Below are 11,658 nucleotides of genomic sequence, written 5' to 3'. Positions count from 1 at the left end.
TGGAAAGCAAGACAAAAATACTAAGAAAAATCTAATATATAATAATAAGAAACTTATTTCAACGTGACAGAACTTTCAAAGATGTTTTCTCTTATACAAGGTTGCTTTGTAAGTAAATTTATCTTGTTTTTTGTCAAGCACGTTTTAAGTTTTTTGTGGGAAATACTGGTGAAGAAAGTGTGACTTAAATTGAATGTACTCAGTGCTTGTGTTTAGCAGGGCTTCCAGCACATATAAGTAGGCTAACGCCTTCTTTTTTCAGTCATAGTTAGATTTAAACTGATTTAATCTGTTCTGAATGATAATGTTTCTGTGACTCTGAAGGCTCTGGGTTCTTTCGGCATCTGAAATGGTCTCTTCACCTGTTGTAGTTACAGCTGTCTCAAAACCATGCTGGTGCTTCATATGGTGAACTTACTCGGACACTCGAACAAAAAATACAAACATGGTTATTTCCTTTCCTGTTTTTTTATTTCTTTTTTAAAAAACCTCCTTGAATCTTTATGTCCCGTGACTGTCCCACTATGACAGTTGCCATCTGTGTTGGCCAACACACCCGGATCCCCCTCTTCACAACCAGTATTGAGGGATGACAGTGGCAGTGGGGGTGCAGAAGACTGGTAGGGTTATATTTAGAACGGCAGGATTAAATAACAGCCCCTTCAGTCTAGCAATCTTTCTACCCCTCTGTCCTTTTCCAGCCCGGACCGTGTGGCAAGCAGACCTGCCACCACCTTCTCCCCTTTTTTCTTTTCTTGTTTTCCAAGTCCCATCTCAACACCAGCATGGATCCCAAAGCCTTAAAGGAGGAACTTCGCCTGTTCCAGACTACCTTGCTTCAAGATGGACTGAAGGAACTTCTGAATGAAAACAAGTTTGTGGACTGCACTTTGAAAATCGGTGACCGCTCTTTTCCCTGTCACCGTCTGATCATGGCCGCCTGTAGCCCCTACTTCAGAGAGCTCTTCTTTTCCGATGACGGCAAGGAGAAGGACATCGGCAAGGAAGTGGTTGTAGACGATGTAGATCCCAGCATCATGGATATGATCATCCAGTATTTGTACTCTGCTGAGATCGACTTGACGGATGACAACGTTCAGGAGATATTTGCTGTTGCCAACCGTTTCCAAATACCCTCAGTGTTTACAGTATGTGTTAATTATCTCCAGAAGAAACTATCATTGGCCAACTGTCTCGCCGTCTTCCGGCTCGGCCTGGTCCTCAGCGTGCCCAGACTTGCTATAGCAGCACGTGATTACATCGCAGATCACTTTGAAACCGTGGCTGCCGAGGAGGAGTTCCTTCAACTGGCGACCCATGAACTCCTGGCCCTAATTGGTGGAGACACGCTCAATGTGGAAAAGGAGGAAGTCGTGTTTGAGTCGGTGATGAAGTGGGTGCGCAGCGACAAGGCGAAGCGTGCCAAGAGTCTCGGGGAGGTATTCGAATGTATCCGCTTCCGTCTGCTGACAGAGAAGTACTTCCGGGAGAAGGTCGAGACTGATGACATCATCAAGGCTGATCCAGAACTTGCAAAGAAGTTGCAGGTCATCAAAGATGCTTTTGCAGGAAAACTCCCAGAGGCGAATAAGAAGCAGAAGAAGGAAGGAGAGGTGAACGGAGAAGAAGGAGAGGAGGAGTTGTTGCCGGGTTACCTGAATGATAGTCTGCGATTGGGGATGTATGTAAGAGACCTGATCGTCATGATCAATGACACAGCTGCTGTGGCATATGACGTGGGTGAGAATGAATGTTTTCTGGCTGCTATGGCGGAACAGATCCCAAAGAACCATGTAAGTCACTGCACCAAGAAGAATAATCTCTATATTGTTGGAGGACTGTTTGTTGATGAAGAGAACAAGGAGTGTCCACTGCAGTGCTACTTCTTCCAGGTATGTCCTTGAAAATACTTTCGAAAACCATCTTTATCTTCAGTCAATAGTTGTCCCCACCAGCTTACCAACTGAATTACCTTACAAACCCATTCATGCCCCAACGTTCCGTTCGTTGGATAATTCTGACTTTTTTTTAAAGCAAATTTTTATCTTCTTTATTTAATTTGGTTTCTTGTTGTAGCTGGACTGTCTTGGTGCCGAATGGAGAGCCATGCCCCCCATGCCCAGTCCCAGATGCCTATTCAATCTGGGCGAATATGAAAACCTGTTGTTTGCCATCGCTGGCAAAGACCTGCAGACCAACGAGTCCCTGGACTCGGTCCTGTGTTACGACACTGAGTATGATGTCAATTTATCTGATCTTATTAAATAGTCAGTTCGTTTTGGTTTCTATTTCTGTCGAACTATTCTTAACTGTTCAGCTGTCTAGCAATGTGTTGGGTAGGTTATTTATAAGCAGGATATGGTTGAAGACTCGTGGCTAATATTTCATGTCATTGCAGTAAGATGAAATGGAGCGAGACCAAGAAACTTCCTCTGCGTATTCACGGCCACGCCGTTGTCTCACACAACAAACTGGTGTACTGCATTGGAGGAAAGACAGATGAGAAGTAAGTGTGTAGTCCTGGTAAACCACAATACAGTTTATAAATCAAACTTTTTGTTTACTTGAAAACATGAAAAGCAGAATGTTTTCTGTGATGGTTAGATTTTGGATTAGAGGGTAGAATATATAGTTTATACATTAAAAAAATCCTTACATCCATGCAAAGTCCCCTAAATACATGGAAACTCTGCATGTGTGTGAGTGGTCAGTGGTGTTAGAGAACATATGGTGTAGTTCGCAGCTGTCTGCTCTGTCAAAGATACGGTTGTGTTTTCAATAATGGTCTCCACAGGGTGGTACTTATCACATATGCTTTGTGTGTTACCAGGTTGCCAGATCTGTGTGACAAAACTAACCAAATGGCTAATGACCCCACTCCAAATACCAAACTTTTAAAATGTCTTTGTTACACCTAAAATACGTATTTCACAGGCCTTGTTTTGCATTAAACACAATTTATATTATACCTATAGACGGTTTTAGTGGAAACAACAAAAAACTAAGTTTGTGGACCGCAACTTCCGAAAAGGATCAACAACTGTTGGGTAGTAACCCACGGAATAAAAAACAACCTGTGGCAGCAGTTTAAAAGTCGCCCAGTTCCACACGAAAACCGCAGACTTGGCAACCATGTTATCTGAATAAAGATTCAGTGTTGCTTTCTTAAGCCACTTTTGCTATTTCATTTGCATTAATACACTGGTTAAAACCATGGGATAAAACATAGTCAAACAAGTTTCAAAATGAATGTAACAATGTTATCTTTCTTCCCTCTTTCTCAGCAAAGCTATCAATAAAATGTTTGTGTACAACCACAAGCAGTCAGAATGGAGGGAACTAGCGGCTATGAAGACACCCAGAGCGATGTTTGGAGCTGGAGTTCATAACGGAAAGATTATCGTAACTGGAGGAGTGAATGAGGAAGGTCTCATAGCTTTATCCGAAGCCTACGATTTTGGAACAAACAAGTATGTATCAAACATTGATGCCTTGAATGCAAATTGTGAAAAGCGCTATATAAATAAAATTGAATTGAATTGAAGATCCACCCATAAGGACAATACACTAGACAAAAAAAAACTGCATGTTGTACAAAGGCATATTTAGTTGTGTCTATCCTGTATTCATCCATGTGGTGTGCTCCTTAGTGTATAAGGGATAAAGTACGGTCATTTTAGCAAAACCAATAGGAATCAAGTTTTTTTTCAAGTCTTTAAGCTACCCGAATGCATGATAAGGCAGCAGGCCGAATTAATACAGGCTTCATTTATTTAGATATTCTTTACTGTTTTCTTGTGTTCAGGTGGGACACTTTTGCAGAATTCCCTCAGGAGCGTAGCTCTGTGAATCTAGTGAGCACGGGGGGGAGCCTGTATGCAGTTGGAGGATTCGCGATTGTGGAACTGGAGGACAAAAACATTGGGCCCTCTGAGATCACAGACATCTGGCAGTAAGTTCCACAGACGTTTACAAACAGGAATTTTGTTGGACGTCACTAATGATGTTAGTTATGGGTATTCAACAAAGTTGGCCTAATCTTGAATGCATTTGTGTCATACAACCAATATACAAAAATATTGTAATTTGGAAATACAAGAATCAGTAATAGTCTGACCCTTAAACTACATTACACAGTAAATTGACCCGTTTGTTTCCATTTGCCTTTCAATTTTAACAAGGTATGAAGAGGACAAGAAGGCATGGAGTGGTATGCTGAGAGAAATGCGCTACGCCTCTGGTTCCTCCTGCGTTGGCATGCGTTTAAATGCTGCCAGGATGCCCAAACTCTAAAGAAAACCACTCTTTCCCCAAGTGTGCCCCCTATGGCCATTTGACCTCAACACACAGCTGTCTGTTTCAGTTTAGTCTAAAATAAGTCCATGCTCTAACCACTGAGCCACAGGAAAGCATATTTTCACTTTTATTATTATAAAACCATGGTTATTTTCCATTTAGGGTGGGTGAGAAAAAGGCAAAGAATGGGTTCCTCTAGTTAATTTTCGTTGACATTAATTGCAACACAGATGCTATTAAACCTGTCTATGTGAACATAAGTAATTTCTCCATTTAACTCCAATTAGACAAGGTGTAAACAAGGTCAGGTACATTTCTGCATTTTTAATATATCGTAGTAGAAATTCTAGTTCTCTGCTCAGATAACACTGTTATGTATGTGCTATTTTTTGTAAAATAAACATTTTTAAACGGTACATACTAACCTGTGGCTTACTTGTGTTTTTGTTTGAGCGAAGATCACCCAATATTGCAAAACGGAAAGATGTGTACTATAAAAGCATGTTACAGAAGGAATAGAGAATTACATTTTCAGTTACTTGCAAAGTGTGTGACCAGTGATTATCACACCCCGGCACAATAGGTGGCGGTATGCACCTATATAAGTTGGTTGCGAACCGCCGTCAAAAGAAAAGAAGAAGACGTTCAGGCGGGTTTTCGTTTTACCCACAATCCACCGCTACTTGTCACGACGCCATCTTTGCAGCCCCGCGAGCTGAGTACACGAGAAGGCGTTTTGATGTTGATTTTCTTTGACCTCTCTTCACTTACGTTTGATTAACGCAAAACAAACATGTAAGTGTTATTTTGTCTCACACGTATAACCCGGTGAGCTTTGAATGTGCGTCGAATAAGCGGAAAATACGTTATGTCGCAATTAAAGGGCGCTCTCTTGACTACATATAGCACGTTAGCATGCTAATCATTCAGTCATTGTGCAGATAAATAATCTAACGTTACGGTTGCTGTTATTATGAGCAAGTACCACTAAAGTATTCATTTTCTACATTATATTTTGTAAGCGTATGTAATTTAAATTTAATCACGTTGAGGTTGGCGCTAAGTATGCAGCTGTAGATTTAGAAGTGTGGGTGCTTCGCGCGCGTGTACGCATTTACGCTAAGTGCAGACGAACCCTTACGTCTGTCTTTACATGCATAACTTGGCCTTTAAAAAGTTTGAAGGTTACATGCTTATTTGCAGCAAGATACTAAAAAAATGAAGTCTCACGACCTACTTTATTGACTTTTGTGGATGATGTAAATTATGATTGAAGCCAGGCCTTGCGTGCTTCGAATCCGTTGTATTCCGCTGAAAGTGAAAGTACCTGTACATTACACGATTCATTTAAGCAGCCAATGACTGCTGATAAGCCTTTGTGAATATTGTTTTCGTGTGTTATTTTTCAAATACTTTAAGTTTTATGATGCTCTTTTATAATCCTAGAGCTGTACTCATGTGTCACGTGTTTTGTATTTGCAGTGTAATGGGGGTGAAGACGCAGCGTCCTCGCTGCTTCTTCGACATTGGCATCAGTAATGTGCCGTGTAAGACTTTATATATACATGTTTCTTATATAAAATGGAACAGAACGTGCCATTTAATTCCTATTTTGACTCTTGCATTTTTTTCTGCAGCTGGGAGAGTTGTCATCGAGCTTTTTTCAGATGCGTGTCCCAAGACATGTGAGAACTTCCGCAGCTTGTGCACAGGTAAAATAAAGTTTTAATTCTGCATGCCAGCCTGGGGTTACAGACATGCTCTATAATGTAACGTGTTGATTTAAAATTGGTGGATGTAAAGTAATCTTTTTTTTTACAATAAAATGATCTCTGTCTCCAGGTGAGAAGGGAATCGGCAAGACCACCCAGAAACCCTTGCACTACAAAGGATGTCTGTTCCACAGGATAGTAAAGGACTTTATGATTCAAGGAGGAGATTTCAGTGAAGGTATGACAGTCGGTGTCTTCATTCCCTTACACTATTGAACTGGCTGTGTGTGTGTGATGACGTTTGATGATGTGTTTGCTCTAACAGGTAATGGCAGAGGTGGTGAATCCATATATGGAGGTTTCTTTGAAGGTGAGTTCAAAGAACATTTCTTCCTCTCTTTTTTCTTATGGTCCTTGAAAATTTAACGGAATTATGAATTTGATTGAATTGCAATCCTTGAAGTTATTAAATTCTCCAGTTTGGGAGTAAAATGCTTGGTTTGAGTAAATTCCCATTTTCAAATCTTTTCATTCTTTAGATGAAAGTTTTGCAATGAAACACACCAAGGAGTTCATGCTCTCAATGGCAAACAGAGGGAAAGACACCAATGGCTCACAGTTTTTTATGTGAGTCCGGCACACTGGTTTCTTAAGCGCCTCTTTAACATCCGGACGTGATGATGATCAGCAGTGCACTCTTTTCTTGCAGCTATGATGTAGAATAGATGTACATGTCCTTGTCATTGGTTTGGCCAAATCGATTTGTGGTGTGCATTAATCACTGTTTTTGTGTTTGTTAGATTTGTATTGACATTCTACCTCACTGTTTTGTGTCCCTGACCATAGAACTACAAAACCAACTCCTCACTTGGATGGGTGAGTGCAGTAGAATGTAGATGTTAGTTTAATAAATTACTAGGCTCATTTTTTGTGTTTGTCCCTGATAGTTAAATTTGTGTTTGTTTTCCTTTGCACCAGAATTCATGTGGTGTTTGGTCAGGTGATCTCCGGCCAGGAGGTAATCCGAATGATCGAGGGTGAGAAGACTGATGCCAACAGCCGACCCTACGCCGAGGTCAAAGTGCTCAATTGTGGAGAACTAATTCCAAAATCTAAAGGTAATATGTAATTTTTAGTGTCATGTGAATGCTTCATAAATAGTCACTCTATTTGCAAATTTCTTTTTTGTTGATAAACATGGAAATACCAATTCTTACAATTAAATTATTTTTTTGTGCTGTGCTCTTTTTGGCCCAGTTTAAAACTGGTATGGAAGATGTGTTTTGGTCGATTAGGTCACAAGAGGACAAAGAAAGTCATACAATTATGTTCAAAATAATAGTCTAACATCACGATCAGTCACGTAGAAATTAGTTTTTGGTATAAATTATATTTCTATATGGACAATATTTGATTAGTAAGTGTAGTAGAGTAATAGAAAAAAACATATAAAGTGCAAAAAATGATAGGCTGTTCAGCTAAAATGATATCAAATGCTTTAAAATAGCAACAAAAACCAGAAAGAAAACTGAAAACTACCATTCGAATGAATCGAAGAATAGCCAAAATGGCAAAGACTCAGCCAATTATCAGCTCCGGGGATCATAGAAAGTCTGATGTTACCTTTGAGTACTGTAACAATTAGAATATCCCTTTATTTCAACAAGACAATGACCCAAAAAACACCATTAAGCGAGCAGCATCTTCGTTCCAGACCAACAAGATAAACATTATGAAGTGGCCAGTCCATAATCCAATAGATAACTTCTGGGGTGACATCAAAAACAAAGGCAAAACAAGAAATGCAGAGGAATTGAGGTCTGTGGTAGGTCAATCGTCCTGTGCTGGAATACCTGTTCACAGTTGCCAAACGTTGGTGAACTCCATGCAACACAGTTGTGAAGCATTTCTCAGAAACTCTGGCTATACAACTAAATATTAGTTAATTGATTCACAAGACTGCCAAATCTTCAAGCATTTTTTAATTTATACGGTAAAAAATGCAGACACTGCTATTTTTTGAACAGCCCAACATTCCTTATTCTTCACTTTCCGTTGAGTAATAATAAGTTTGATACTTTTTCTTCATGGTTTGATTATGAATAGAATGTGCAGTGTTCCCAATGCAGTTGTGTATTGAAATAAGTTAAGGATTTTGAGCTTTACTCACTTTTTTTTATTCTTTAGAACACAACTGTACCTGCTAACACCTGATGTTTTAATCTGTATGTTGTGTCCACTTTTGACCAATTCTGTCCTTATTTAAATGAGGGGAGGGTTTATTGGCAGATAAATACAAGGGATTTTCAGATATTTCGATCGAATAAACTAAATTAGGGCATGTAATGCACATATGAATATGAAAAAACATGCACATAGTAGGGTTTTTTATTTATGACAGTCCCGAGACACTTTGAACACTGTGTTTCTCAAAAGCAGAAATGGTGAGAAAACATTGTGTTGATACGCTTTTTATCTTTAATCCAAATTTTTAGGAAAGTAGGTTGTTTCTTGTGGCTGTTCAATTGCGTTCCCCCTCAAAAATGTTTCGACTACCTCTGGAAGTGGTCAGAAATAGACATGCTCAAGACATTTCACACCAGCTTACACCTGTATTTATCGTTGTCCACTTGTGATCCGATCGACCAAGATGCATCTTAAAACCAGGTGCAAACAGCCTTTTATATGGATTTACTGCACTCTATAAGAATCAAGATGTATTTCTTTGTGCATGCTCCAATAGCAAAGTTATAACAAGTTAATAGCTTATGATATAAAACCAGTCAGTAGTTAAACATTTTTGCAAGCATACAAATGGAATCGTGCCATAAACTTTTATCTTCCAGCAAAGAAGGATAAAAAGCGTCAGTCTTCCAGCGAGAGTGAAGATGATTCCACAGAAAGCTCATCAGACTCCAATGACTCAGAGAAGGAGGAAAAGAAAAAGCGGAAGAAAAATAAGAAGGAACACAAGAAAAAGAAAGAACAGAAGCACAAGAAGAAAGAGAAAAAAGGGTACCTGTCAAATTCCTTCTGCGCATTTAGCATATATTAATCTAAAATGAAATGCTTTAAAGGTGGAGGACTTTGGACATGCTATAAGCATTTCAATAGTAAAAGCTGAATTTGTCTATACCATGGTATGGTACAGGGTTGTGCCGGAACATATGTAAATGCTTTAAATGTGTTTCTGTGCAGGTCTGATGAGGAAGAGGCCGATGCTGAACCTGTGTCTACCATTCGCCCAGAGGAGGTCCCACCGGTTCCTGAAAACCGCTTTCTGATGAGGCGTAGCCCCCAGAAAGCCAAAGATGATGAGCAGGAAAAAGAATCACGCAAGGAGGACTCTGGAAGAGAGAGGCAAAGAGAGAGAGACCGGTAGGTGGCAATTGATTTATCAGCACACTTGAATTAAATGTTATATATGCGAGTTATCTCCAGCTCTTAACTTAGGTAAACTATGTTCCAGACCTACGGCGAACACGCGCACCAACCGCACAAGACTGGTGATGACCAGGTCAGGGCGTAGAATTAAGGGACGAGGACCCAGGGTGAGACATAACCCAATATTGTTTGGTTGAAATGAAGTACAGGTTTTTATACATATTTCTCTTAACATTCTAATCAATCTCTTCTGTAGCGTTATCGGACACCGTCACGGTCTCGTTCCCGCTCATGGGATCGGTTTCGGCGCAGTGAGACCCCTCCACACTGGAGACAGGAAATGCAACGGACACAAAAAGCTAAAGCAAACACTGTCTCTACCCAGGAGCGATGGATTAAAGGGGACAAGTATGGCCAATTTTAAAGTCCATGCAAATATTGTATCCACGATTTATACAATATTGAATTTATAAAAAAAGCTGATTTACCCACCTCAGTATTGTTTCAGCGTCATACTTTAGTTTTAGAAACTAAATTCGAATTGTTTGCCTTTTCAGAGGAGACATGTCCGAGGAAAAGAAGGAAGCCACTGAGCCATCCAGTGAGAAAAAAACAGCTGCAAAGGAAGAAGCAAAAAAGAATTCTGAAAGAGAGAAGGAAGGAAAGCGCAATAAATCACGCAGTGCTTCAAGAGGAAAGGATAGGAAACGGGACAGACATCGCTCCAAGAGCAGGGACCGTGACTCACGGAAAAAGTCAGATGCAGATAAGAAAGCTCGCAGTCGAAGCAAAAGTAAAGACAAGAGAGAAAAGGATGACAAGGCGAGCAAAGCTGATGACAAGGCGAGCAAAGCTGATGACAAGGCGAGCAAAGCTGATGACAAGGCGAGCAAAGCTGATGACAAACAAGGGCGTTCCAGCAGCAGAGACAGGAAAGAGAAGGACACAAAAGAACGAGAGAAGGAGGGTGAACGAGAAGACCGAAGCAAGGAAAGAACCAAGCAACCTCCTGAAGGAAGTGTAAAGGAGAAAACGAAAGAGGTTGAGAAGAAGAAAAATGGCGAGCAGCATCGCGACAGATCGAGAAGCAAAGAAAAGGCTCGCAATTTGTCTCGGAGGTCTAGGTCAAGGGGGCGAGGTCAGCGCGGGCAGTCTCGTGACAGAGGTCGTGACAGGCGTCACAGCAGCAGTCGGGATGGGAGGTCGTCGCGTAGGTCACGAAGCAGAGACCGAGATAGGGCTCGGGATCGAGGAAGAGAAGCCGAAGACCGAAACCAGAGGAAGAGCACTGGCGAGTCGAAGATTACAGAGAACAGAAGCAGAGACAGGAGCTCCAAAGAACGTTCCTCTCAGAAACAACGGAGCAGAGACCGAGACGAACGACAAAGCAGTAACAGGAAGAGAAAAGAGAAGAGCCACAGTGGAAGCAGCGATTCTGAGAGTGATGAAGACAAACAGAAGAGACGAAAACGGAGCGAGAGCCCAAAATCGAAAGAGCGAGTGAAGGACAAATCTAAAAGCCCGAGAAAAGATGTGAAGAAAAAGGACTCTGACTCTAGTCCCAGCGACAGCGATTAAGAGTGCATGTGTTCTGGTCTCCAGTGTGAACATTCGTTGTACAACAATCGATAAAAAAGAGACTGCTGACATATTTGAGTGACCATGTAAACTGGAGATGCTTTCGATATTTTTCTTGACTTGACAGTCAGCGAAATCCTCATTTCACATTTGTCCTGCTTTTATCTGTCAACTACATTCTTTTATTTTTCCCCATTATCCAATTTAAATGATTACTGAAGATAATGGTTTTATTTCTCTTAAGTTTCTGTCTTTGCTGTTTTTTTTTTTTTAAGGGGGTTCGTTGGGCATATGTTTGCATACCTTGGAATTTTGTTAGGGTTTTATGTTTGTAAAGAGAACATGAAAATGTAGGTTCTGTTTAATTTGAGAAATAAAATTGATACTGAACCTGACTTATGTCCTTTACTAGCATTAGTGAAGTAACATATTTTGTAAATATACACCGTACAAATCAAAATTTCACTTTCTAAATTCAAGTCTTAAGGGCTTGAAAAATGAATTCTGAATGCATATTAATTTCTTTATAAATCGTAGATTAACTCAATAAATTATATTAAGTAGGAAAATGTGCATGCCCTCCCGAAGTTCTTGGAATGCAGTTCAAACAATCTATGTGAAAGATCGCTGGTTTTCTAGAAGCTTAATTACTAATTTATTCACTGCATAGTTCGTTGTCATTTTAAGG

At 40.2% G+C, this 11,658-nt stretch overlaps 2 protein-coding genes across 2 annotated transcripts; both read left to right on the top strand.

Moving 5' to 3' along the window:
* The first annotated feature begins 697 nt into the window (after positions 1–697).
* Positions 698–4,718, top strand: klhl41b (kelch-like family member 41b). Its single transcript, XM_079461212.1, has 6 exons — positions 698–1,892; positions 2,077–2,234; positions 2,399–2,506; positions 3,285–3,470; positions 3,806–3,952; positions 4,182–4,718. Exons 1-6 carry the CDS (start codon positions 786–788, stop codon positions 4,291–4,293), a joined length of 1,818 nt encoding a protein of 605 aa, XP_079317338.1. The 5' UTR covers positions 698–785; the 3' UTR covers positions 4,294–4,718.
* Positions 4,719–4,924: 206 nt separating this feature from the next.
* On the top strand, positions 4,925–11,365 carry ppig (peptidylprolyl isomerase G (cyclophilin G)). The gene is made up of 13 exons (XM_079460853.1): positions 4,925–5,091; positions 5,779–5,843; positions 5,934–6,008; positions 6,139–6,246; positions 6,334–6,378; positions 6,548–6,635; positions 6,855–6,884; positions 6,987–7,126; positions 8,855–9,023; positions 9,207–9,386; positions 9,478–9,559; positions 9,649–9,800; positions 9,950–11,365. Exons 2-13 carry the CDS (start codon positions 5,783–5,785, stop codon positions 10,968–10,970), a joined length of 2,151 nt encoding a protein of 716 aa, XP_079316979.1. The 5' UTR covers positions 4,925–5,091; positions 5,779–5,782; the 3' UTR covers positions 10,971–11,365.
* The last annotated feature ends 293 nt before the right edge of the window (positions 11,366–11,658 follow it).

Source organism: Barbatula barbatula (assembly GCF_947034865.1).
Source record: "Barbatula barbatula genome assembly, chromosome: 7".
NCBI classification, from domain to species: Eukaryota; Metazoa; Chordata; class Actinopteri; order Cypriniformes; family Nemacheilidae; genus Barbatula; species Barbatula barbatula.
The sequence above is the reverse complement of the archived record's forward strand: the minus strand, read 5'-3'. Positions and strand labels throughout refer to the sequence as shown.

Coding starts and splice junctions, on each gene's coding strand:
- klhl41b (XM_079461212.1), top strand. CDS start 786: ATGGATCCCAAAGCCTTAAAGGAGGAACTTCGCCTGTTCCAGACTACC. Junction 3,471..3,805: donor TACGATTTTGGAACAAACAA/GTATGTATCAAA, acceptor TCTTGTGTTCAG/GTGGGACACTTTTGCAGAAT. Junction 3,953..4,181: donor GAGATCACAGACATCTGGCA/GTAAGTTCCACA, acceptor AATTTTAACAAG/GTATGAAGAGGACAAGAAGG.
- ppig (XM_079460853.1), top strand. CDS start 5,783: ATGGGGGTGAAGACGCAGCGTCCTCGCTGCTTCTTCGACATTGGCATC. Junction 7,127..8,854: donor ACTAATTCCAAAATCTAAAG/GTAATATGTAAT, acceptor TTTATCTTCCAG/CAAAGAAGGATAAAAAGCGT. Junction 9,387..9,477: donor AGGCAAAGAGAGAGAGACCG/GTAGGTGGCAAT, acceptor ACTATGTTCCAG/ACCTACGGCGAACACGCGCA.